Source organism: Podarcis tiliguerta (genome assembly GCF_965153285.1).
Source record: "Podarcis tiliguerta genome assembly, chromosome: 2".
Taxonomy (NCBI): Eukaryota; Metazoa; Chordata; class Lepidosauria; order Squamata; family Lacertidae; genus Podarcis; species Podarcis tiliguerta.
Genome location: NC_139535.1, coordinates 44425874 through 44453522, shown reverse-complemented (window position 1 = coordinate 44453522; position 27649 = coordinate 44425874). Strand labels below are relative to the sequence as shown.

Here is a 27649-nt window from a genome sequence, read left to right as displayed (position 1 = left end):
CTGTCAGATCTCCAGCTTAAACCCAACTCCCCAAACCCAAGCCCTAGTAACCTTTAAATAAATACATAAATAAAGTAGTCAGCCCTGTATGAAAAAACCTGCTATCCAGCAATGCTAATAAATACAACATACTAAAAAGCAGATTCCAAAGAGAGATCATTTTCAAGATTGAATGGAGACACTTTTATTTTGCTTTTAACACAAATGTTCTTAAAGCCACACAACCATGTTCAGTCAACATTACTTTTTTAAAAAAAGAAAGAAGCATTTTATAGTGGACATTACACAAACTTGGTTTTTGTTTTCTTTCGCTCATACTGGCCATACACTTAAGAATGTCATTATCAGAAATAAGTAAAAACTCCAAAGTGTCAAATGCTTTGATTATTATTTTTTTGGAAATTTGTGCACACAGAGACCCCAAAAGCTGTATAAGTGATATTTATATCTAAGGTTTCTTGTTTTTTGTTTTTGTTTTTTTAGAAATAGACATAACCCTGGGATTCATTTTAAGAAATGGAATCTGAGCCCCCAATCAAGTCAAATACTGTAGGAGCTGCAGCAGATACCTGAGAGAATCAGAATCTGAGAGTGAAGATACTCATCCCTGAAAACTACATCACTGCATTCACTTAATTTATACTCAGTCCTCCTTAGGGTCCAGCTCAGGGGGAGAGGCTCTGCAAATTCCAAGCAGATGAGCCTGTGATGTCACACAGTCATAGAATTTTGGTGTTAGAAGGAATCCCGAGGGTCATCTAGCCCAACCCGCTGCAATGCAGGAAGCTCAACTAGATCATACGGAATCACCTTCGCCAAGAACACTCCCCAATCCCTATATGAAACATGTGCCAGCATTTGATTTGCTGGCATGCATACCTGTCATTTTGCTGCGAAGGCATCCTTGCAGAGCTACTGGAGAACTTGCTGTGAATTCTGTTTTTATGTTATGACTATCTTCACCACTAGCATATTTATTGATAGCAAAGACATGTTTACATCAGCGTAGTGCCCTTATTCAACCTGAATTGGTGCAAATCCAACTGCAGGCCTGTCATTTAAACATTATTCCCTTTGCATGTTCATCGTGCCAAAACATCTATTCATATGAGCTTCTTTCTCCAAGTCAGCATATACAACCAATATGTGCTGAGAATGTGAGTTGTAACAGCCCTTTAGGGAAGTTCAGCCAGGGCTGGTCTGAAACGCCTTAGGCCAACAATGATTGATTCAGTTGAGTAACATTTCCCACACCCACTTCCAATGCACTTAAAGAGAAGCTTTAGAACAATGTGGCAAATATGAGCGGAGAAATAAACAGGTAAATAAATACTGCATGGTGAAGGGATGGTGTGAAGCTTCCTTAGATTTTTGAAACCCGCCACCTTAACACACCAATTTGGTTGTGTGAATGATTTTGGTTAGAAGTTGTTCTTCTCCTCTGGAAGCAAGTCAGTCGAGAAAACAATAACCCAGCTCTAAAGCATTGTGAGGCACTTTGATTGTTACATTAATAACAACACACAACATTTAGAACAGAGCACCGCTAGCGGTCAAATCACGACAGTAATCTAAAATTTAACCAGGGACAATGCGACAAACAAAACGAGTTGGTTTGGACCCTGCCTTCATCCTGCTTGAATGCACACAAAAACACGTCACTGGCAGTGCTCCTCCAGCAGCAACATGCAAGAGACGGAAATTGTGCCAAGAACACAGAGCTGGCAAGCATTGCTGAGCAGCTATTCCACAGTTTTGCCTTTGAAAGCAAAGGGTAGCTATATTCCAGGAGTACAAACCACAAACTGAGCAGAATAGAAACCTTGATGCTATAGGCAAGAAAGCCCTCCTAGGGTTAAAAAAAAAAAAAAAAGCATCACCAGAACAAGCCAGATTTGCATAAAACTGGAGAGGGTAGGGTTTTCCTTCCCCAGCAATGGATGGAATAAATTAAGAAAGCATTCGCCAAAATCAGTATTAGTCCGTAGTTAATACAAAACTACACAATCAGTACGTTTTAAGGTTGTCACTGACATCAGTGAGGCTCGATCTTGTCGTCCGGGCAACCCAGGAGGCTCCATACCTCCTGCCCAGGCTTGCACCCAGGAGATGTCACTTCTAAGCTGCAATTGCAGTGATTTGACTTCAGGCACAGAGGCACACTCCACTGTCTCGAGACAGACAGATGCCAACAACGACAAGCTTTTATGGAGCACAGTCCATCAGATGCAAATGTTATCCTGAGTTACAGGAATATATAATTGGGGCTGGTGTGGGGGAAGACTTGAGGAAATGAAATCCAGAAAGTATGTGCCTTTCTGCTAGGTATCATTTCACCCAAAGATTGAACCATGCATTTTGGCATCGTACTTGCAAGTAGGCTACAGAAGCAACATGTTAAGTGAGCCTCTGTCTGACACAATGCATAAAAGACCCAGGCATTTCTATGTACATATACAACATCAAAATGCTTTATTCCCTGTCCCTGCAAGGAGTGTGTGAGAGAGAGAAATCCGGAATTCTACCTGCTCTTTAACTCTTCTCAGTATTGCTCAGAGAGAAAAAATGCAATTTCTCTTTCTAGATGCTTCTAGCATAATGGCGTGAGTTGTTTACTTTGGAGCTGGTTGATATATTGGCCACATAGCCAGTGTGACACTTTAAAACTACTTTCAATCCTCGCTGGAGCCATAGCTTAACTTTCAAACCTGATTTATTTGTCTTTAACTTTGATACTAAAAGTAAACTTTGAAGCTGCTCGAGATTTCTAAGAATTCTGAGGTACACACTGCCCTGTCGCAGCCTCCATTACAGCATGTTCTGAAACATAAGTAATACCCTTTTTCTAAATAAATCCCCTGACTTAACTCCTAAGGTTCCACTGGTGGAAGAGTCCTGTAAGCAGCCGTCTGTTCACAGAATAATCCTATTAATTGAATGGGGGTGTAGTTTTCACTGATCTTCCTTTTTAACTGCAGCTCTTTTGTCCCTCAAATCTTCTGGGTCTCTTGGGAGCGACATGAGAAACGGAACAGGGCAGTTAAGTGAAAAACGCCACTCTGCCCCAGGAGCCTCCACAAGACCCCAGTTTCCCCCATGACTGCAAGAAGCTCTTTAGTTTCCAGATGGTCAAAATCTTTATTTCCAAAAGGTTAAGTGGACAATATCCTTTCCACACTAGGAATTAGATACTCCTATCTCAAAACTGTCGATTGTCTTTAAAATGACTAACGGCTAAGCACTTGACTCCTACTGCTGTGTAGAATATAAGTGGCTGACGCCTCGATTTAAAAGACATTATTTTGTAACTAAGACTCATTTATTTAATTGGAAAATCCAGGTAGCAATCAGAAACACAGCTCAGTTGACAGGTCTAATTCTTACTTTATAACATGGGGAGTATAGGGAGATAATTTTTTTAAACTCTTCCATACAGATTGCCTAAATCCTAAGCAGTAAGTGAACTGATGTTTCATTTTAAATTATATTTGCTAACATTAAATCCAAGTGCCTCTCTGTTGGCATATCTGAAACCTCTGTGTTCTTTTCAATCCACACAGGAAATACTAGAACAGGCACAGGCAAACTTGGCCCTCCAGATGTTTTGGGACTACAACTCCCATCATCCCTAGCTAACAGGACCAGTGGTCAGGGATGATGGGAGTTGTAATCCCAAAACATCTGGAGGGCCAAGACTGCCTATGCCTTTCCTAGAACATAAATCTGATGAAAGGAACATGTCTAACTAGAATTCCCCAGCACAGACACAACAGTGCTTCTCTTAGCCAAGCTAAGAACAAGACTGAATTAACAATCTAGTGTTTCTATACTGGCCTCTCTTGCAATGCATGCAAAAAGCTGTGTGTAGTTTATTGCAAAGTAATTCACACACAGGTTGTGGTGCTCCTTCTCCCTCTCGTGGTGATTCTAGGAAATGCATGTAGATGAAGCTGCTGCTGGGTGTGGTCTCAGCTGTTTTTGCTCAGTCTCTTTAGGTGGCCGTGACACCTTATATCTGATATATCTGTAAGGTAAACCCTGAAAAGAGGCTATGGCTATAGCCATAAAGTCAAATGCCTGTTCAAGTTACACAATAGTGCAGATATCTCAAAGGAAATAAATCAACACAAGTGAGGCTAAATTAAAAAAAAAAAAAAAACCCATCCATCCATCATAACCTTGATGATGTCATTTTAACTTTAAGGTCTGCCGAGCAATAGTGAAAATTGGTAAGTAAAAAGTTTTTTGCACCTATGAATGGTGTTCTGATTTAAATTATACAAACAGCATGAAAAGCCTAATCCCACAGCCCCAGAGCTTCCTATGGTCATTCTCCACCTTCCCACATTTTATGGCCTCAATAATTACATTGAGTCTCAGACTCATCAGCTTCCCTTACACACCCATGAGGAAACCAGAAGCTTCCACTTTCATTCAAAACAATGGTGTATTGAAACAGGGAAACTTCAAACTGTTGCTTATGAAATTAGGCTGTACTGTATGCTTAAACCATAGTAAAGATTAGCCAGTTCATGTCAGAGGGAAAGGGTTAAGGGGGGGGGAAGCACCCACATGCCTAAACATGTTCACATTGTGTCTGAATCCGGCCCTTAGCAAAAGAAAAAACAATGAGGTGTCTACAATTCTATTATTGTGGCACATTAAAGAAAAAAACGAATTTATTATGGCACAAGGTATCATAGACTAGAGTCCATTTCATCCAATCATGAAGTAGGCTCTAGTCCTAAAAAAGCTTATGCCATAAATAAACCTGTTAACGTGCCACAATACCTCTTACTGCTTTTGTTTCAACAGACTAACGTAACTACCCTTCTGGAAGTCGAACGAAAACTGTCCTTAGAAACCTACACAAAGAAGGTGAAACCTAGCAGAGAATCATTTAGGGAGGATGAGAGAATATTTGCATGTACATGTACATACACACACACACACACACACACACACACGTTTCAGACCACAAGTTATGCTTTAGTAATCTTTCTATTTCTGGCCAGCTCACTGGTTTTATGAGAGTTTTCACAAACAATGAGATGGTGCTATAGAATAGGTACACATTCCAGAGGCACCAATTAATGTGGGTCCCACCCAGCTTCAAAAAAGCATGGGGGGTGGCTTTGGTTTAGGGTTGTGGTGGTGCTTGTTGTTGATGTTGCCTTACTAGTAACACTGTTATAGGTATCATGAGGTACAAAAACAAAAGCTCTTAAAATGCACAATCCACCCTCCTCAAATTAGCCTTGAACATATGCAGGTCAGGATTTTTGACCCTGCTAAATTTCTTCCCCCTCCCCTCCTACCTTAAACAGGGCACCTGGAATCTGGCCTAGGATAGGCAGTAAATATTGCACAGATGGACTAGCAAACAAAAAGACAGGCGTTTGTTTTTTTGAATTCTTGCACACAAAGTACAGAAAGAACATGTAGTCTACCATTTAAAACAAAGAAGAAGAAGAAGAAGAAGAAGAAGAAGAAGAAGAAGAAGAAGAAGAAGAAGTTAATTTGTTTCAAGTGTTGCTCTAAAGTTAGCATTTTTTAAAAAAGGTTCCCTTGTCTGAAGCCACCTGAGTTTACAGAGGATCTCCCACCATTGCTAATGGATTAACTGATGCACCAAGCATGATGTCTTCTGAGGAAACTTCAACCAGCAGTAACACAAAGTTTACACTGATATTCAGGGGAATCCTTCTGTTTGTTCTCTGTGAAGCAGGGAAACGCAGAGGCCTTCTATGTGGATTTCATAGCTGTCTGGATAAAGATCGCCCGCCCCCAGCCAGCAGGTATTAGGGTTCAAACACTGAGCAAAAGCTCTCTGCCTATCTTGGAGAGGGAATCACTTTTTGGTAGGCCTCTAGACCAGAATAGAATACAAATACAGGACATGGGAGGACTTTTAAGACTTTGCAATGACTTAGGGCACATGTTTAAAAGCTTGCATTAAAAATTATTATTATTTTAAATTCAAGTGATAAATAGTTTAAGCTTGTACAAAAATAAAAACATCCACTCCCACAAGTAAAAGGCATATATAGCTGACCCTTGGAAAGGCATATAAAGCTGACCCTTTGAAAGCCCTTGGAAGCAGCAAATATACACTGCTGAAGCCACAGGTTGGTTATATCTTTGGTATAAGAAAATAGCATATCTTTTGACAATGTAGCTCTTCTGCCGGCAGGAAAATTTCATGCTAGACTGGTGAGCCAGTTTATGCTTATTTGTTTCTTGGTGCGTCTTCCATGTACAACATGCAAATATTCCTAACATGTCTTCCTATGATGATTGGAGAAAACCCCAGTATCTTCTTGGCTCCTCCTAGGACTTTTGAATCTAGAATGAAACATGAACAGGGGGGAGGGGATGGAAATGAGAAAAAAGCTGAAGTAAGTCAGATTTGCAGCCATAATGGGTTTTGTTTCCACAAATGATATTTGACACACACACAAAAAAACTTGCCGGAATTTTGGCCAAGGAGAATTGCTCTATTCTATGACTTGCAAATTATGTAACAGAAGAAATTGTGATTTGTAAAAAGAAGAGTTCTTCACCTAATTTTGAGTGACTGATTATTTTTGTCATGAATAAAATATTCATTCAAATCACTGCTTCTGCTGAAGTCTACAATTAGCTATAAATCAACTCCGCAGCTTTGACAACCAAATTGTAGGGATAATAAAAAGTTTTCCGCATGTTTTATACCAGCCTGATGATTTTGTACTATGGAGTATCTTTCCCACTGGTCTTGCCTCGTCAGGTTTGGACCCCAAAAACGCTTTGTTTTCCATATTACCAAACTCATACAGAAAGCTTCCCAAGACTAGCAGTACAGGATTAAGGAATCACCACAAAAAAAGCCCAAATAATAAATGGGTCACAGGGTTAAACAAAAAAGGAACACTTCTGTTTACAAGGCCACACACGGTAGAGCAGAGGCAGAAAGAAGTGGATTGGAAATTGCTGGTTGATCTCTGTGTAATCTGCAGTAGATCAACAAGGGTTTCCGTGACTCCCAACCACCCAACAATAGACAAAAACTAACACACACACACGCCTCCCAAGATTAGGTTGCTGAAAAATAATAATTGTGGGAGGAAACCAGGACCGGGGATTTTGTATGAAAGAACTTCCTCAGCTACTAGAGGAGCTCAATTCTATCTAGCACTGATCACCAATGTAGTGATCCTTAGCATATGTCCACTTGGTTGAACCACTAGGTAAAGGTAAAGGGACCCCTGACCATTAGTCGTCCAGTCGTGACCGACTCTGGGGTTGCGGCACTCATCTTGCTTTATTGGCCGAGGGAGCCGGCGTACAGCTTCCGGATCATGTGGCCAGCATGACTAAGCCACTTCTGGCGAACCAGAGCAGCGCACGGAAACGCCGTTTACCTTCCTGCCGGAGTGGTAACTATTTATCTACTTGCACTTTGACATGCTTTCGAACTGCTAGGTTGGCAGGAGCTGGGACCGAGCAATGGGAGCTCACCCAGTCGTGGGGATTCGAACCGCCGACCTTCTGATTGGCAAGTCCTAGGCTCTGTGGTTTAGACCACAGCGCCACCCGCGTCCCTTAGGTTGAACCACTACTTAACACCATTTCTGCTTCAGTTTATTAACCCTCCTCCATTCCCTCACTTACTGCAGACACTGGTCCAAGACTTACACTGCCTCAACTTATTCAGATGTTACAGAGAGGTAGAGCTGAGTGTCATCAGCATACCTGTGACAACCTTGCCACAAATAGCTTTCATGTAGGTGTTACATAGCATTAGGGACCAGATGGCACAACAGCACAACTTTTGGGGGCATGAAAGACAATCACTGAATGTAACTACCTGAAAATAACCTGAGAGTTAGGATCAGAGCCAATGCAAATCAGTTTTTAAATACATTTGTAAATCACCTTGAGATTCAGGTAAAAGGCAATCCATTAAACGTATGTATGTATGTATGTATAACCCAGTGAAAGATTAAATAAGAAGAACAGGGCCCCTCTCTCAATAATGATCATTCATCAGGGAAAGCAAGGCCGATTCAGTCCCCAAAACCAAATCTGAATCCAGACTGGAATGGATCAAGATAATTGGTTTCATTCCAGAATACCTGCAACAGTTGTGCCACAAATGTTGGGGGGGGGGGGTACTTGTTCTGGCAAACCAGAGTGGGACCTAGATGGGCTTTTTCAGAATTGTCAGATCACCACCTCTTTCAAAATGTCCAGGGCCACAAAGATGTGTTGACCACATCCTGGATCTCCCCCAGCCATACCCCCTCAGCAAGCCAGGATGGGTAAGTGTCATCTGTTGGCTGTGTTGCTGTAGGCCCCTTGTAGACACCATCAGGCTACATCAACTGAAACTGATCCCATGACACCACACTGGAGACTGCAGTGAATGCACATGTAGTCATAGAATCATAGAATCATAGAGTTGGAAGAGACCACAAGGGCCATCGAGTCCAACCCCCTGCCAAGCAGGAAACACCATCAGAGCACTCCTGACATATGGTTGTCAAGCCTCTGCTTAAAGGCCTCCAAAGAAGGAGACTCCACCACACTCCTTGGCAGCAAATTCCACTGTCGAACAGCTCTTACTGTAGTGTCAAGGTATATGACAAGAGTCATATCTTCCTCACCCAGTTTATATTTCTGACTTCCAGGCAGCTTATGAAGAACTTGTCAGTCTTGCCAAAATGTGTAGCCATGAATTATATAGCTGGGGCCCCACACATCAGCCTTTTCTGGTGTGTTCTTTCATGTTCCTGATGCAAAAACACTTCCAAAACATGTTTTATGCCAAGATAAACAGGTTAACAAGACAACTACTAAACCCATCCTCTCAGAAAGAAAGAAAAAACCGCAAGAGTTATTTACCTGAGTTACAGCAATACATGTAGAAAGCTAATCCTGCGGCGATGCTGAAACAGGCAAGGAAGAATGTAGGACCTAGAGAATAAAAAACCGGCAGAGGATTAAAATTATGTGTTCAAATTAATGGTTCATCAGTTATCATTGTTGTTACTGTGACTACAGTGATTCAAATGTAACTGGCACAATTATGTTTGCTTTGGGCTTCATCTACTATAATATATAATCATCATTTCCTGCAGCAATTATTTTTTATTACAATTATTATTACCATTGTGAAGGTTTCTATTGCTTGTAGCCCACTTATTTTTCTTTTTTTGAAAAATTAATCCTTATTAAAAACTTGCAGGGCAAGAGAAGAAATTTTAGGGTGGCATTTAATAGTGTCCTTGTATAAATGGAGCAGAATTCCACCTGAGAATTGGAATTTCCCCTTCCTCTTCTCCTGTGCATATCCCAAAAGTGCTCTGAAGGGTTGTGAGGAACCTCTGGAGAACAACTGGTGGGATGCAGTGAGAGGAGAGGAAGGAGAAATTCTGCCTGCTCATGCAACAATGGATATAACCCAGAAATTTTAATATCTTCTAGCCTTTAAAATTAAATCAGGCTTGTCATTAGCTACTTATGTGAATATAATAATTAAAACATTATTCAAGCAACCAAATGATTCCTATAGAAATACCACAGGGCTTCTCTATGATGATCATAGGATAACACATGATGCTTAATATTAGAGTAATGGGTTCGAGCCCCACAGTGGGCAAAATACATCTGCATTGAAGGGGGATGGCCTAGATGATCCTTGTGGTCCCTTCCAACTCTACCATCCTGTGTTTCTGTCTTTGGTTGTTTCTCCCTTCCCCCCTCCTTAGCCTCCCTTCTACCCTTAACTATGTGAGTTTTGTGTGCAACTATTATAAGGCAGTTAAACACCTGCTCTAGCAGTAGAACAAAAAGGGCTACTTCTCTCTTCCTAGCCTAAGAACCCCATATATGCTATTTGGGTCCAAATGAGCAGTCCCAGCGTTGCCCTCCACATGCTCAAAGGCACCCTTTGCACAGAAACGACCTTTCATTTCCCAGGGTCCTGGGTCATGCATACCTGAGCCTTCAGACATATGCACATGTAGGCTCTGTGAAAACAGCATCTCTGAATGTGTAGAGGTCAAGGCAGGGTCCATGGGCGCAGTGCTGACTGTACCCAAAATTTAACTTTGTTAAAAAGGAGGTTTTAGAACAGAAAAGCCAAGAGTGTGCAGGTGATCACTGCACTCTGTATTTCCATGATGCAACGTTAACTGTAACTGCATGCCCGGTGCCCCGCCCTGCCTTCTGGCTTTAAATGTGCACAATGAGGGCCAAAGGGAGGGAGCAAGAGCATTAGGAGGGTGGAACAGCTCGGCTGAGTGGAGCAGGCATCTTTAATATTATTTGCACTGCTGCCTTAAGCTTATCCACTGCACAGATCTGCAAACTCAGAAGCTCCACAAAACAAACCCAGCAGCTGTACCAAGAAAAATCATGGGCATGGGTTAACATTGAGTCGCCACTTAAAGGTAGAAACTAACTGAAGCCTATGCAAATGTTTAAAAATGCCAACACAAATGTGATGTAAAAGGCTGTGCCCCACTGTAGTTAGTACTTTAGAGATCAGGGACACAGTTTTCCTGTGCATGCCCCAGTGAGATAAATGGGGTCAACAAGCTCTTGCACAACGCCTATTAATTGCAGTGGTGTCTAGATTATTTCCTAAACACATCCCTAGAAAATTTTGGATTTTATATTACAGAAAATGGGAAGTGGTTATGGGTTTTTCTTTGTTTTTGTTTTATTATGTATTTTGTATTTTTATGTTGTGAAATGCTCTGTGATCTTCGGATAAAGGACAGCAAGCAAATTTAATTAATAACAATAATCATCATCAGTTTGAACAACCCAGAAATTACTACTGGGGAAAAAATCTTGATTATACGTGTATATCTTTCATTTATTAAAGCCAAAGCACATGCCCAGAGCAAACACACTTAGAATTAGTATCATGACATTCAACTGCAACATATATTTTTATATATTATTTTCCTTGTTAACCTTACTGTCCAATATTGATTTAGCCAACAATACTTTACACGCATTATTTACCCCTGTCATTTAGAATACATTTCTCCTTCTCAGGGTTTATCCCTGTGGAATCTGAGGTTTCTAGAAACAAAAGCAACACACCAAAGAGTTAGTGTAATATTCAGCGCAACACACGTCTGAAGCATGTCATGCACAGTGGGAGGAAAGCAAGGACCAGTTTTCAAAGTACCGCATTTACTCGAGCCTAATGCGCCATCAGATCTAATGCGCACCTCAATTTTCAGAACCTTGAAACAAAACAAAGTATTTGCTGGCGAATGTCACTGTGCCATTGAATCTAATGTGCGCCTTAATTTTCGCAACGTATTTTGGCCAACAAAGATGAGCATTAGATTTGAGTAAATATGGTAATACAATAACGCAACATAAAATGGCTGCTAATTCCCCCATCCCAACTTTATGTGACGTTAGTGTTCAAATTATGACAGGAGTGCGGGTGACCTTAATGTAAGGTTACCAGATTTTATTCAATGAATCCGGGGACACTATTCTACTTTCTACTAAATAGATGGGTTTTGTCAGGGGACTGATTTGTAAATCCGGGGACTGTCCCTGGGAAACAGGGACATCTGGTAACCTTACCTTAATGACACCCGCAACCCATGCTCTCCCTGATTCCCTCCAGTTTTAGCCAAATAATGCTGTTCTCGAAGAAGCAGCTAAGGAGCGGTCCTGCCCCCCTCTAACTCACTTGAAACTGAGCAACCCATTCTACCCCATGGGAGCCCATTGCACACAGGTTTGTCTACCAAGGGACTCCTGCACAGCTGACATAGCACCCCTCAGTGCGGCAGATGAACACTGAAGACAGAGGAGTATTCTAGGGAGACACTCCATTCACATCAGATTCTGGGCAGGCTAAAAGTGCATCTAGATCACAACCAATATACCCCCTGTGGTTGTGCATTCTAGGGAAAGCTCAATAATGTCGACTACTATTGATCTTCTCATTGGGTAACCTGTGACGAATCACAGGGGTCTCCTAATACCACTGGTATAATTATGGCCATTGACATATGAACAAAAAAAGGTAAAGGTACCCCTGCCCGAACGGGCCAGTCTTGACAGACTCTAGGGTTGTGCGCCCATCTCACTTAAGAGGCCAAGGGCCAGCGTTGTCCGGAGACACTTCTGGGTCACGTGGCCAGCGTGACAAAGCTGCATCTGGCGAGCCAGCGCAGCACACGGAAACGCCGTTTACCTTCCCGCCAGTAAGCGGTCCCTATTTATCTACTTGCACCCAAGGGTGCTTTCGAACTGCTAGGTTGGCAGGCGCTGGGACCGAACGACGGGAGCGCACCCCGCCGCAGGGATTCGAACCGCCGACCTTTCAATCGGCAAGCCCTAGGCACTGAGGCTTTTACCCACAGCGCCACCTGGGTCCCCAATATGAACAAAAGGCAGTGGTAAAATACATCGGCTTAAACATTTATATAGGTTGATCTGCAAGTGTAGGGCCAAAGGCAACCAGCTTATCATCTTTGTGCGTTTCATATGCAAAGTTGGCAAACAAACAACATTTAAAAGTGGGGTGGTAGAGAACTTTCATGATAGGCCGAGTATTAAACCACCTATCTATTTTCTTTCCATGCTAAATAAGTTTTAATTACAGGCAATGCCATTGTTTAAGCCAACAATTGCTGTCTTCCAAGGTCACTCAAATCTTTGTGCTCTTTACAGTCAATTGACACCTTGTGGTATTTTCCAAGGACTTTTTCTCCTTAGTTGCACCTGCAGATCAACCTTCATGCTGCTCTCTGTAGAAGCATTGGAGTGCTGTGCACCAGCCTGCCACATGGATCCCACCCTGCCAATTTCTGAAAAACGCTTTCAAGCACACTTTTCAGCCAACATCAGGAACATCTGGTGAAGCAGGTTGCTTGGCACGACAAAGATTAATTTAGCTGCAATAACGCAAGCGCTGATTTTCATTCCACTTTCACCCAGCTCATGTGCAATGCAGACATCTCAAAAGTTTATGTGCACATCAAGTCTAGAAGATGCATAGCGAGATAAATGCCTGTGTTTAGAAGAATCTTGAGCAAACCTGTGTTTTTCGTTTTCTCTCAAACTGTTAAGCATTTTCCTGGCACCATTTGATAATACACTGGTTTGAATGGAGCTGGAACGTGCAATTTGTGCATCTCTCAAACATTTGTTTAAACACCAGTCACTTTCCCCATAAACTCCTCTTCCCTCCTACTTCTTTTTCCATGCATTTTCCCAGACCCAAGTTGGCCAGGTATGGATGAGTCTGGAAGGCTACAATACTAGCAAGGCTAAAATGCAGTTATGAGTGTGCATGCGGGAATAGTATTAGAGGGAAAATGGCTGGTGGGAAGGGATCCAGTGTTCCTCAAACTTGGGTCTCCAGCTGTTGTTGGACTACAACTCCCATCATCCCTGACCACTGGTCTTGCTAGCTAGGGCTGATGGGAGCTGTAGTGTAACAACAACTGGAGACCCGAGTTTGAGGAACACTGGACTTTGCAGTTGTGAATTGTCTCCTTCAAACTTGAAGGCATTTTGCAACTGGGATGAAGTCCTCTGGGGTTTCATTACACACAGCTGCAGTGTAGCATACTGCTTGCTGGAAAGCATCATGCAAAAGGTTTATTTGACACAAGTGGAAAATGGCCTAGAACTCAAGTTTGGAATGAAGCTACTTCACCTTTAAACATAGCCAAAAGTATCTGTTGCGACTGATCTTTTCACTTTCTTACTTGAACATGCTGCCCCTCAGCTACAGATGGACTCAATTAATGTTTGCGTTCTCACAAAGGCTAAAGGTTTCCAGTACTACATGGTTTCTGAAAGTCAGAAAAGCAGAGTTCTGGAAAATATGCTGGCTTTTGAAGACAGTTAACTTCTGGCTAGTTCAGCAATGTGTAATTGGCACAAAGGCTATCGCTGAAGAAATATGTCCATTGGCTGTCAACCATGGTCTTCAATTTGCAAACTGGGTTGCTAATGTATTGAGTCAAAGATTCAGATTAGCTGACACCATCCAGTCCGTGATATATTTCTAATATGGGCCCTTGGTGCTAAATACATTGTCAGCTCCTGAATTAATCTTTCCTATGACACAAAGAAATATATTAAGTGAACATAACTAGGTATTTTATAGCCACAGGTGTCAAAGCCAAAGACTGATTTCTTCCCATGATACTGCGGTTCCATTTCATGAACAGTGCAATCCTATGTATGTCCACATAGAAGGAAGTTTTACTCAGGTCTGTGAGACTTGGGGCTTATCCACATTTCCATTTCATCCACACTTTCCAGGTGATTTAAACAAAACCTGAATTGTCATCTGTTGTGCTTCAGCTATAAAGGGTGGGTTTTTCTACTGGGGGGGGGGGTGCTCTGACATGGAGCTTTAAAAGCATGGACCAGTTCCTAGAATGTGCACGGTAAAAGTTAAGTGTGGATAAGCCCTTACTCCCAAGTAAATGTGCATAGGTCTTCACCTTAACTGCCCAATCCTATGCAGGTTGACTTGGAAGTAAGTTCCACTCAGCTCAATGAGGTTTGTTCCCAGGTAATTGTGGATACGACTGCAGACTTGTAGCACCATCACAGTACGAGGTGCTTTATCAGAGGGGTGGCCAGCCTTTAACTCTCCAGATGTTGTTGGACTACAACTCCCATCATCCCTTTCCATTGGCCATGCTGGTTGGAAATGATGGAAGTTGGAGTCCAACAACATCTGGAGGGCTGCAGTGTAAACAGAGTTGCAAAAACGGGAAAAGCCAGTCTCCACACGAAAGGCATCATAAATCTGGCATTACTTTCCAGAATTCCTTTGTTCTCCATGTCTGGTGTCAATGGCTAAGGAGCTGGGCTGGCACAAGGGAAGACCAGCTTCAACTTACTGTTCAGAGATGCCTCTTCTGTTAAATTCTTAGGCATAAACCTAAGACTTAAAATGAAGGCGACAAAGTATGTTTGGAAAATGAAGGTACTGTGCAGATATGCATATAAAAGGCAGCCAAGACTGGCTGCAGCTCCCTGTTAACGCCTACACCTAACATCACAAATCTGAGTTTGCTGCTGCGTTGTGTGTAGAATGGCCCTGGGCTCACTGGATAGCCTTGGGCAAGTCTCTCTCTCTCCCTCCCTCTCTCTCCCTCTCCCTTTCTCTCAATCTTGCCTGCCTTACAGTTGTTGTTGCTGATCTGAATTCCTTGGAGAAAGGACAGAATACAAATATGATTATTAAATCCAGCTCTGAACATATTCAGCATGTCTCAGTGCAGGAGAAAGAGCAGTCCCAGAATGTTGTTATTTTCTTACTGTCTATACAAGTGTTATGTGCTCTTCTGTACAACAGAAAATTATTTCCATGTAACCCAGTACACAGGGACATAATATAGCAAGGATTGGTTCCTATCCACCCCCACTGCCTTTCTGGAAGAGCAGCCTGGTACTACTAACCTTGATGCCATTTTAGCTAAAGAGGTATTCCAGGAACTAAGTCTATTTGATTCATGTTTTGTCTTAATCACCTCAGGAGAAGGGAGTTGGTACAATGTAGTATGTGGCTGCACAAGAGGAAAGGGCACCAACTGGATGGTAGAGACTGGCTTCATTCAGCTCTAACACTGAACCATGGCTTAGCATTGTGAGAACAAATCTCCACAAACCTTGGGATCACATATTCCTCCCCACAGCAATGGTGCAGCTTGAGAAGATTAGAGGTTTCTACTTCCATTTTGAATTACCCAGTTTATGGTTCTATTTATGGACATGCTAAACTGTGGCGAATCTTAACTATGGTTAGATGAAACAAGCCTGCTTTATAAACTATGGTTTGAAGTTAGTTTGCTTCAACAAGCCATCACTACGTTTCACCATAATTTGGATGACAAAGTGAGCTGAAGTGAAAATTTCCAAATTCCTCCTCACAGCTATGGAGAGAAGGAGAAAGGAGGGGGAGCACGCAAGGCAAAGGTTTATTCTTTTGATGCTAACCCATGGTTTAGTGCTGAGTCCAAATGAGACCATGATAGTGCTTCTTCACTTTGCCTGCACCATTTTGTGAATTTATTTATTTTTTAAAGACATTCTTCAGAGCAGGTGTAGAAAATCTGTGGGTCTCCAGATGCTGCCTGACTATCCCTCCCACCTTACCTGGTCACTGACTGTGGTGGTTGGGGCCAATAGAATACACTTGGGTGGGGGCTCAGTCAATCAATACCTCCAGGTATAGGGCAGTATATAAATTGAATAAATAATGATAATGATGACACCCCCTCCCCCTTTCTATGCCTGCTGAAAGCCCTCTGCCCCATTTTTTATTAAGATTAACTTGGACCTGCCCTATTCCTTTTCCCAGAATGCCTCTGGGCCCCACATGGAAGAGGACAGGGCTGTTGTAGGCCTTGGCCTTGCTTTCCAGCAGGCTGGCAACCCCAACTACCCTAAAAAGGAGGGTCACTGCATGGCAGCAGAGTGTCCTTGGAGGTTGGGTGTTTTTTCACAAATTTTCAGCATGCCCCCAGCACACATAGGAACGCCGCCACAGGGGTCTACAGGGGCTTTAGCTCTTTGCCCTCCACAGTAATCTGCATTGAAGTAAAGGTACCACAGAATGGTCACTTTTAAAAATGCAGCTGCAGGGACGGGAGCCTCTAACTGGATCAGGGCCACAAGGGGAAACAAAGGGTTGCAGCCTTTCCAGCCCTGCATGCTAGGATCCTAGGATGAGACAGAGACACAGAGGTTGTAGGCAGACACTTAAAAACAACAGAACCCTGTCGGGTCACACCAAAAGCCTGTCTAGTCCGGCCTGCTGCTCTCACAGTGGCCCACCAGGTTCTTATGGGAAGCTTGTAAGCAGGTTCCGAGCACAACAACACACTTCTCACTCATGATTCCCAGGAACTGGCATTCAGAGGTAGACTGCTTCTAACACTGGGGGTATAAGATAGGCAAACGTATCCTCCATGACTTCTTTGCCTAATCTTCCTTTAAAGGTAAAGGTACCCCTGCCCGTACAGGCCAGTCGTGTCTGACTCTAAGGTTGTGCGCTCATCTCACTCTAGAGGCCGGGAGCCAGCGCTCTCCGCAGACACGTGACCAGCGTAACGAAGCTGCTCTGGCGAGCCAGCACCAGCGCAGCACACGGAAATGCCACTTACCTTCCCGCTATAAAGCGGTACCTATTTATCTACTTGCACTTAGGGGTGCTTTCGAACTGCTAGGTGGGCAGGAGCTGGGACCGAAGGCGGGAACTCACCCCGCCGCGGGGATTCGAACCGCCGACCATACGATCGGCAAGTCCTAGGCACTGAGGTTTTACCCACAGCGCCACCCGCGTCCCAATCCTTTAGAGCCATTCAAATTAGTGGCTGTCACTACATCTTGTAAGAGTAAGTTTCATATTTTTAACTACGTGCTACAACTTCCTTTCGTCTGTCTTGAATCTTTCAGCACCGGATGCCCCCAGTTCTAGGATTAGAAAAGAAAGAGAAAAACACCTCTCGATCCACTTTCTCCACAATGTGAATAATCGTTATAGACCTCGATTATATGTGGCTCCCCTCGCTCACTCACATTTTCTCTAAACTTAACTAAATCTGTTATCTTTCCTCCTAGGGGAGTTACTCCAGCCTCTTAGTCATTTTCTGCACCTTTTTTTCCTCACTGTGGTTTTGTTTGAGGAGTTGGTGTCCCCACGAAACAGTTTTGCATGTTTCCAAATGCACCCCCCCCCCCCCGAAGAATCACAGGGCAGTTTCAGCAATGCGGTATGCCTAGCATTAACAACACACATACACAACTGCAAAACACTCTGAAAATGCCAAAACTGTCTAGGCCAAAAAGGACTAAATAGATTCCAGACCAGTCTAGATATAGCTGAGGTAAGTATGTTCCTAGCTGGCCTGTAACTGTTTATCTCATTTGTCTAGAGTTGAACACAGCACTTTTCTTGCTTAACATTCTGTGAGTTTAGAAACAAGGGTGATACAGGATTATTTATTTAACTATAACTGGCTATTACTAATGACTCTCAAAGTCATTAGTAATAGCCAGTTATATTTAAATAAATAAATATTTAAATATAGTAAATATAGTAAAGCTGGGTAAAAACAGAAATCCCCCTGAAAGTTATTGGGAAACGATATCAACCTCAGTTGTTTATATGACTGGCTGATTATTTATGTAGCTACATTTGCCTTTAAAATAAGTATTAACAGAAAACAAAAGCCTGGGCCTTGGAGATATCCCTTGTGGAAGAAAAGTTGGCCACTGCAGTTTTGAGCTGACTACATAGAAAAACAACCTGGACTCAAAATAATCTCACATTGATCCTGTGCAAAAGCGGGAGAAAGACCCTGGATAGAATAAAAACACTCCAAGCCAAGCACTGAATCGCTTTTCCTGGGCAACAACACCACTTTAGTCCGGAATCCAGCCTTTGCAGCTCATAAAGGGAACACAAAATATCTGAAAAGGTTGCAAAGCTGCCAGATTTATTATTCATATATAAAACAAAAATTCATAATTGCCAGATTGGTGTGCATGTACAACTGCAGCAGCTATAAATAAGCATTTGTCTGCCACATATAATTTGGTCAGTTTTTAGGTATATCAAAGAAACAGCACGCAGAAAGTTCCATTTAGTTCCTGAAGAGGCAGCATTGTAACAGGGCACCCAAAGAAATCTGCTAGCACTCCGACTTACTTAGAATTCTTCTGCTTGGCAAGTTGTTATACAGCTGTTCAGCATTGATCTGCAAAGCACGGTAAAATTCTTGACAGGGTTTGTCGCCTTCCTTCTGCAAGTGGGCTAGAAGGTTTGACAGCCGACTATGAAGTGAAGCTTTGGGATTTCGGAACTGCAGGGAGGGTGGGAACACATTTATTAGCAAGGATGTAAAAAACAAACACCAATGTTAAAGCAACCTCTGCCTCCCTTCGATGGTACGTGAAAGAATATAAATGTAGCTTTATATTTTTGTTTAAAAGTTCTTTATAGCAGAGCGTAAGATCACGAGAGTTAGCTATTCCAAATAAGAATAAATAACAGACTTTCTCTATTGTACATAATAGGACAAAGAAGCAGCGGTGTCCGTCTTTCTACTATTTGCAGATCTAAAAGGCTATACGTTCAGCACTAAAGTGAAATCACATATAAATATTTTAGATATTATTTTAATCTTATCGGTCTTTGTTGTATATGGCTTGTGCAAAGGGTGGCATATAAATAATATACAAATAAGCTTTAGAAGAGGATCAGAGGTCAGATGGACAGAGAAGTAATGGTGAAGACCGTCTCCCCAGCCTGACCCTTCCAGAGAAGAAGGCAGTTCAGAATTACAACAGGGGTTTGAGGGGCTCAGAGGAAGATGAGGGGGAAAGTTGGGAAATAATGGGAGAGGAGGAGGCGGCAGAGCCAGAGCAGCTGGCTGACACGTTATCACTAGAAAGCATTCCAGACCCACCATCTCCTAGAACTGGCGAGCCTTAAAAATAGGAGAGCAAAGGACTCAGAAGCAAAGGGCCCTCGGTGCCAACCGTAGAAGGGATGGTGCATAAGGAAGTGGGAGAGAAGGGGAGAGGAGATTTCCGCCATTATTCCAAGAGGCTGCCTTTCTAAGCCTCTTGTCTGTGAATATTGAATAAAAAGCAATTGGCAAGAACTTCCTTGTGTTATCCATTAGAGGCAACCTACCGTGGGGGTTGGATCCTCTGACACTTGACATCAGACAAATTCATGAAGGGTAAGACTACCCATGGCTACTAAGCCTGAGGGCTATGCCTTACCTGTACTGCTGGACGCAGTAATGCTTCTGAATACCAGTTGCTGGAAAACGCAGGAGGGGAGAACGTTGCTGTGCTCATGTCTTGCTTGTTGACCACTGTGAAAACAGGACACTGGACAAGGTGGGTCACTGGCCTGATCTAGCAGGGCTCTTATGTTCTTTATTTATGTTCTTACCAACTCCAGTTCCCAGCAAGTCAACAGCTGCCTATAAAGAGCCCTACTGGATTAAATCAAGGGCCGCATCTCATTTCCACAATGGCCAGTCAGATAGTGCCAAGATTGGTATTCAGAAGTATTCTGCGACCGAGCACAGAGTCCGCATAAGGATGTTCCATGGACGTGATGTATACTGATCTATGGCACAGTTCAGCCATTTCCTTAATTCCAGTTTGTGTATAAGAACTTTTTGGTGATCTTGATCAATGCCACATGCTACACCTTCCTGCCTCTTTAACAAAAATTCCCAGATATACAGAGATTGGCCTAACCGGCCACAAATTGGACCTGCTCAGAAATAAGAATCTAAGATCGCAGCGTCGTCAGTCATAAACATTCGCATTAGGCAGTGGGAAAAAGATTTATCTGTCTTTACAGCGGCACACTTTTTCTTAGGAATCCAATAGTTATTTCATTAGTGTGAAAATGCGTACTTGTCTGTGAATGCAAAAAGAGATAATTGAATCTGGTGAGACAGACAAAATTCTGTTCCTAACGGGATGTTTGGATTGCAAACAGAGGACTACACTGCCTCATGAATATGAATGAACACATGGAAATGTTTACTGTAATTTCAGAAGAAGAGTTCAAACGCTGTGGGTGTACGATCACAGCATTTTGAGACCTGGGGCTTGTTTACATAAACATTTATGGTTTGTCTTGACAAAACAACTTTAGCTTAAGGTATTATAATAGGGATCTATGAAGTGGGTGCCATTTTCCACCTTCTGCATAAAATTCCCTACCTATTTACGGATGTCACTGGGCTTCATCACTCCTTGGACTGCAGATTGCAGTTACTTGTTAACTCTCTCCTCAAACAAGAGACAAACATTACAACACAGAGCCCTCTTGAGATCTCCCCTAATTTAGATTTTAATTCAAACGAAAGAAGAACTCACATTTCTCTCCTTAACCCTCACCCGACCCTCTGTTCCAGTTCCACTCATGGGAGGAAGGAACCACAACAGCCTGTGAAGTGCCAGGAATGCAATAACTTTTTCTGGAACTTGGCTTAGCAGTGCAAGTGCCAGCAAGCAGGCAGGAGAGGGAGATCTCTTCACCAACAGAGCTGGAGCCACAGCTGCTGCTGCTGCCGCCACCCCCATAAGGAAAGTGGAAGAAGGGAGGTTAAAAGGTAGCTGGTGAAGCAATCGGACCTTATTGCAACTGATGGGATCCAGTTTAGCGCAGATATGCTTAGAATTAGCCAAGCTATTTGCCAAATGGGAGACGGTTGGAACCGTTCAGCTTATTCTAAGAAAATCTGAGAAGAACCAGGGGAGAAAGCAGTTTGCTCACCCCTCTCTCCTCATTTTGCCAAGGAGCTGATCTCAGAAGGATTCTCTATTTTAAAAAACCTAAATTATTGCAGCTATTTTTATACCACTTAATCACTTAAGTGTCTAAGTGGTATTGTAAGAACTTGCTGTTGGAACTGGTTTTAAACAACCAGAATTAAACAGATGTGAGGGGGTTTTCTCTGCTCAGGTATACGTGTGTGTGTGTGTGTGTATGCACATGAGAGGGAGTGCTATGCAATTATCTGCATAGGTTCACTCACCATCAGGGTTGGCGTTCCTATGCTATAAAAGGGTATAATCCTAGACACACTTACTTGGGAGTAAGCCTGCTTAGATTTAACTGGACTCCCCTTTGATTGGTTTCTACAGATGATAAAGAAGGGGTGCTTGCATTCAGAATTCTCTTCAATGGCTTTACTGATTAAAAAGAGCTGCCATTCCCCAACATCCCTGGCAAGAGAGACTGAGTGTTAAATCGCGAGGGTCATCTAGTCCAACCCCCTGCAATGCAGGAATCTCAACACACGATCCCCCATCCAGTTTGAAACCATACTGGACTCTTGTTTAGTTTCACAAATGTGCTAGCAGTTGTAGTTCTGTGAAGGTGGTCATCTAACAATTCTCAACAAACTACAGTTCCCAAGATTCTTTGAGGGAAATTGTGGCCGTACGATACTGCTTTAAATGTATAGTACAGTAATCTGGGAAGTGTTTTCTGTGTGATTATTCAAGTGTTCACTTCACATGTGGAGTCTAAACTTGGCTCATTTTCTTATCTGCTTGAATTTATCAGGTCCACAGTTTTGGTGTGGTTTGTGTTAAGAGGAACATTGAAGAGCGGGGAAGGGCTGATATCATGTGCAGAGAGGATTTTAATGAAGCTCAATCGCTGTATACCTTAGCTGAACAAATACCGTATTTTTTGCTCTATAAGACTCACTTTTTACCTCCTAAAAAGTAAGGGGAAATGTGTGTGCGTCTTACGGAGCAAATGCAGGCTGCACAGCTATCCCAGAAGCCAGAACAGCAAGAGGGATTGCTGCTTTCACTGTGGAGCGATCCCTTTTGCTGTTCTGGCTTCTGGGATTCAGAATATTTTTTTTCTTGTTTTCCTCCTCCAAAAACTAGGTGCGTCTTATGGTCTGGTGCGCCTTATAGAGCGAAAAATACGGTAGTTTTTCCTCCGGTTCCCATTGTCAGTCCTATTAGAGAAGGCCCCAGAGCTGCCTTTGGCTCTCCTGGGTGCCACCACCCCTAGTCTCAATGAGGTACCAGAAGTTTTGCATTTAAAAAAACCAGCAATCCTAATCCTGGGTCAAATGAGCTACAGCAATAGCAAAGAAACACTGCAGGCGGGATTCCTTCAATTACCTTTTCTGCTTCTTTATTGGTAAGAATTTGAGGGTAAACTCTGTTCAGCTGAAGGATAATTTTGTCAACCAGCTGCTCGCTCAGCCTGCCGTTGCTTGTTAGGAATGCCATGTCCTGCCGTAAACGATCACAGTAAGTCGGATCTACAAAACAGAAGCAACACATTTAAAAACAGGCCCCTGGTATCACAAAGTGCAACTGGATGGAAGTGCCATATAATTCACATCAGCTACCAAATGTTTCACACTAGGACATGATTTTGTGTGCACTGTCAAGCTTCAGGAACATCCTGGGTGCGCCATAAATGCTCTCAGGAACCATTAAGAGCGGCTGACATTCATGAAAGATGAATAATACAAATACTGAGCATTCATAGGGTGTATTTCACATACAATGCAATCTTTACACATTGCGTAGTACAAGATCTCAGATAAAACCAACAAGCCATGAGGTCTCATCAGTGGCAGCCCACCAAAACCATGTGTGTGTGTGTAGTGAGGCATTTCCAAGTGGTTTAAATTTCAACATAGCAGCCCTCCCAGGCTACAACATAGCAGCTACTCTCCCATCCTGCTTGTGGTCTCATGTGTTCCTTCACGTTCCTGAACTCTACATGTGAACTCACCTCTTCCTTTTCTTTTCAGAGCCAACCATGGTCAGAATCACAGTTGCAGTTTTGCAACCATGATCAAAAGTGAGTTTGCAGGGGGCTGAGCCAGGCATCCCCAAACCTGGCCATCCAGTTTGGGGACTACAATTCCCATCACCCCGACCACTGGTCCTGTTAGCTAGGGATGATGGGAGTTGTAGTCCCAAAACATCTGGAGGGCCGAGTTTGGGGGTGCCTGGGCTGAGCTAATGGTTAGAAAACAAAGCTGCATATAAGTCTTGTTACCTTTGAAAATGAAAAGATACAGAGGAAGACAGAGAGGGAGAGGGAAGACGCAGACAAGCTCAGCAGAGAAATAACAGAACAGAGTTGGGGAGCTCCTGATCTCCTATATATGTTTAGGAGACTGGACAATATCACATCTGAACAGGCCTCAGTAAAAAATGCATTTTTTAAAGGTTGGAATGCTCAATTTTTATATCTGCCTTCAAATCCTAGCCACTAAAAGGGAAACTGTGCAGTCTAACCTGACCTCAGAACAATTTCAATTGCTGTATTTTTATTGCTGCATAGCCGAGCATGGGATTTGTTTGCTAATCAGTGCTTCAAAATCCAGAGATTCTGCTATAAAAACAGCGGGATGGCCTTAAAAGAGGGTGATTTTGCTGTTCAACTTTAAACCTTTCATTGCCTTCAGATTCTGTCCTCTCTTTTTAAATAATGTGATATTCCCCAAAAAAAATTCATAAAAACCTCCATGATTATTGTAATAAGCAAAGGCTTTTTGAGAGCCTGAGTCATTCCCATTAAAATGAAAAAAAGAAAAGCTTTCTACAGGCATTGCACAACTTTTGCAATTCCATAAGTATCAACTGGATTTCCAGCAGACTGTTACCATTCACCCCATAAAATTAATGGTTCAAATGGCAAGCAAAGCATCTTTTCTGCATTGTCTCAATGCACCTCAATAAAATCCATGTGCTTCATTATACTGTTTGCTAAAATTCTTTTCCAGTTGAGATGTTATATAGTCTTTATGTTTCAAGATGCGATGAGAAAGGAAGATTGAAGAGGTCAGAAGTCAAGTCAAGAGCTACGTTCTGAAAGATGTACTGAGAATACATGGATGGGGATATGGAGAAACCGAAGACAAACATAGAGATGGTGACAACACAGCATATCAATGATTAGGGTTGTTTCACATAGGACAACATTTCCCACAACTATATTCTGTCCCCAGGGGTGAAATTAGCAGTGGCTCGCAAATTACAGTGGTACCTCAGGTTACATATGCTTCAAGTTACAGGCTCCGCTAACCCAGAAATAGTGCTTCAGGTTAAGAACTTCGCTTCAGGATGAGAACAGAAATTGTGCTCCGGCGGCGCAGCAGCAGCAGGAAGCCCCATTAGCTAAAGTGGTGCTTCAGGTTAAGAACAGTTTCAGGTTAAGAACGGACCTCCAGAACAAACTAAGTACTTAACCCGAGGTACCACTGTAGTCATCTCCTTCCTATGCTGTCCCCTCACCCCTTGCCCACTTTGAACCTAGGACTCAGCTACATTAGTCAAAAAACAGTGTTTTGAATGCGTTATAAACAGACGCTGTAGAGCACAAAACCTTTCTATTTGTTTTTACATAGTGTTTTTTTTCTTTTCTTATAAAAATTTATGATTTATTTTTAGCGTTTCCCCCTCATGTGTAGACCCCCCCTAGACTGTACACTTCTGAAGGCAGGGAACAGTACCATTTCAGAAAATCAAGAACACCTGATTCTCCCCGTCAGAAACTTCCTAACATGATAATTGAAATGTCTTTGAAAGAGGCTTCACATGACATGACACAATTGTCCTTCCATATGAACTCCTCACAGTATACGTCAAGAAAATTAGACCTCAAATTCATGTAATTTCCCTGCATTGGGCATCCAGTGAGGTTTTAAAAATGAAACTCCTGCCACATCACAAACTTTTTTTGACGCCACCCTAAGTTCCCTAAGACATTTGCTGCGCTGCTTAAGAAATCGAGGCCAAGGTACTCTTGAGAGTCTGGAGTTCTCTAGTTCCAAGGTTTACCTGTGAGAATGGCCCAATGAACGAGGTAGAACTTGTGTCTAAGGCTACAATACATACCACAAAGTTAAAACACATTTAATGCACATTCCCTCTTTCAAAGAATCCTGGGAACTGTGGTTTGTTAAGGGTGCTGTCTACACTGCCATTCTTGGGATTCCTTTTTGGGGGGAGCAGGGAGGAATGTGCTTTAAATATGTGGTGTGTATGTAGTCTAAGTGCTGTGAATGAACAGGAAAGCAAGGCGAGCTCAGGGTGGCTTCCCTCCCTTGGCTCTCTCCGATGTCTTCTGCTACAAGTCACATATGCAACAACATACAAGAGCATATTAGCAGCAAAAAGAGTTTACATCAGTTAAGCCTCTCTCTTTTTTAAAAATGTATTTCAGTAAACTGGAATTCTGCCTACAACTGCAGCTCTTTAAATTATGCCTCCAAACAACTGTTATTATCTGCTTTGTGCTGACCCATACAAATCTTGTATTTTATGCAGCACACATAATTATGCAATGTAAGCTTCTCTGGGATTTTAGGCAAGGCTCCTTTTTATTTTCTTCAATCAACGGCAAATGCAAGGCAGCATTATGTAAAGGGCAAGTCCCCCTCCCCACTACGCTACCTTTCTATAAGTTCCCTCTGCTGAAAATCCTTACATGCAATTAAAATGTCTTAACCTTAACCTTCAAGCATAACGATAAATGTATGGTAGTTAGCCTTTTCAGGCCAGCGGACACATACAGAATTCTGAAAAAGTGCTGCGAGCACTTGGTCTGTCCACCATTACTGATCTTCCCGTTGCAAACTTCCAAGGAACTCTACCTTCCAAAGTACAGAATTTGGATGTTTCGACTAAACACACCCCAGTCCCATCAAGTGTGCTCCTGGACCTTTCACAGTTCCTTCAGAAATAGCTCTGAGGGTGTCAATTACTGCCATTAAAATCAAGTTTTGTCACTGACTTTATCTGAATACATCACAACACACAAGACAATTTGCAAACAATGGCTTCATAACCCTTGGAAGATTTCTAATCAGTCTCTTATTATTTAGGAGCGCACAGAATGCAGAATTTCAAATGGTAAATAGGACTCCTATTGTACTGTTTTTGTCTATTGTACGTGCCAACAGCTAAATAAAAATGTGTTGTTGTTAAAAATCATTGTAGATCAACTATTTCATTTTTCTTTCTTTGACAACTGCTCTATCACCATTAACAAAATGAGTTTTTGAAAATATCCAGCCCGTACTCTTTTAATCCGGCCCTAGCTTTATTCCCTCATGAAACTGTAAGCATAGACGATCACAGACTCTGAAATCGCTAGATGCTGAAATGAATTCAGCCTTATCTTGGACTCCACCGTGGAAACAGATATGCAAGGTAGACTAGAGGTATTTCAATGAAACTTGACTGACATAATGTTTTTTAAAGCACTGGTATTTTTTTTATCAGAGAAATGATGAGGAAAGAAATCCAAGGCAGGAAGAAATCTCAGTGTTTCATTGCACTGGAGAGACGTATACAGTTCAGTACCTCCCATGCTTGAGGAATGTTTACAGAATTGCTAGCTACAGACCTGAGTTTTGTCCTGCAGCAGCCTTACCAATTGTCAATGTTCAATGCTTTGTTCACTTGTCTTATTCTCCCGTCTGCTGCAGGCTCCAGGGAGTAAAATGCCAGCAGTGAGCCCAGGGAATGCAGAGGTCACTAGTGCTGCAGAAGGACCTGTCAAATCGCAAGTCACAGTAACTATGGCTTCTCAGGACTCCCCTCCCAGGGAAAAGCTTGAATCCACTTTGCTCCTAAACTCCGCAAAGCCAAGGTCTGGCTTAGAGTGTTGTCTGAACGCAGTACAGTGGTACCTCGGGTTAAGAACTTAATTCATTCTGGAGGTCCGTTCTTAATCTGAAACTGTTCTTAACCTGAAGCACCGCTTTAGCTAACGGGGCCTCCCACTGCCGCCGCACGATTTCTGTTCTCATCCTGAACCCAAGGTACTATTTCCGGGTTAGCAGAGTCTGTATCCTGAAGCGTCTGTAACCCGAGGTACCACTATATCATGGTTAAACTCGTTACTCCTTAACCACAATCTGTAGCCAAGTGTTGTTCTTGGTTAAAGAGGACAGAGCACCAGAGGACACAGCAAGCGAAACCTTGGCTTAGCTTCTATGGGTGCTAAGAGGACTCAGAGAAGAGCAAAGTTGGCACCAGTAGGTTCATGCTAAGCCATGGTTTGCCTCAGTGCTACATGCAAACATGGCCCCTGTTGTCATCACCCTGGAGCTCTTAA

The 27649-nt window shown here is 42.6% G+C and overlaps 1 protein-coding gene across 6 annotated transcripts in view; it reads right to left on the bottom strand.

The window, feature by feature from the left end:
• Nucleotides 1-159: 159 nt before the first annotated feature.
• CARD19 (caspase recruitment domain family member 19) overlaps nt 160-27649 on the bottom strand; it is a 37861-nt gene continuing 10371 nt past the window's right edge. For 2 of the 6 annotated variants that reach the window (XM_083421870.1, XM_083421871.1), the window contains exons 2-5: nt 22684-22826; nt 18710-18863; nt 8887-8958; nt 160-6345 (exon numbers count right to left, since the gene is read on the bottom strand). In XM_083421870.1, coding sequence (XP_083277996.1) covers nt 6230-6345; nt 8887-8958; nt 18710-18863; nt 22684-22826 — 485 coding nt within the window. In that variant the 3' untranslated portion in view covers nt 160-6229. Of the gene's footprint in view, nt 6346-8886; nt 8959-11019; nt 11080-12412; nt 15206-18709; nt 18864-22683; nt 22827-27649 lie in introns of those variants that run through there. The other 4 variants (XM_083421867.1, XM_083421868.1, XR_014506699.1 and 1 more) reach the window with 3 other exon arrangements.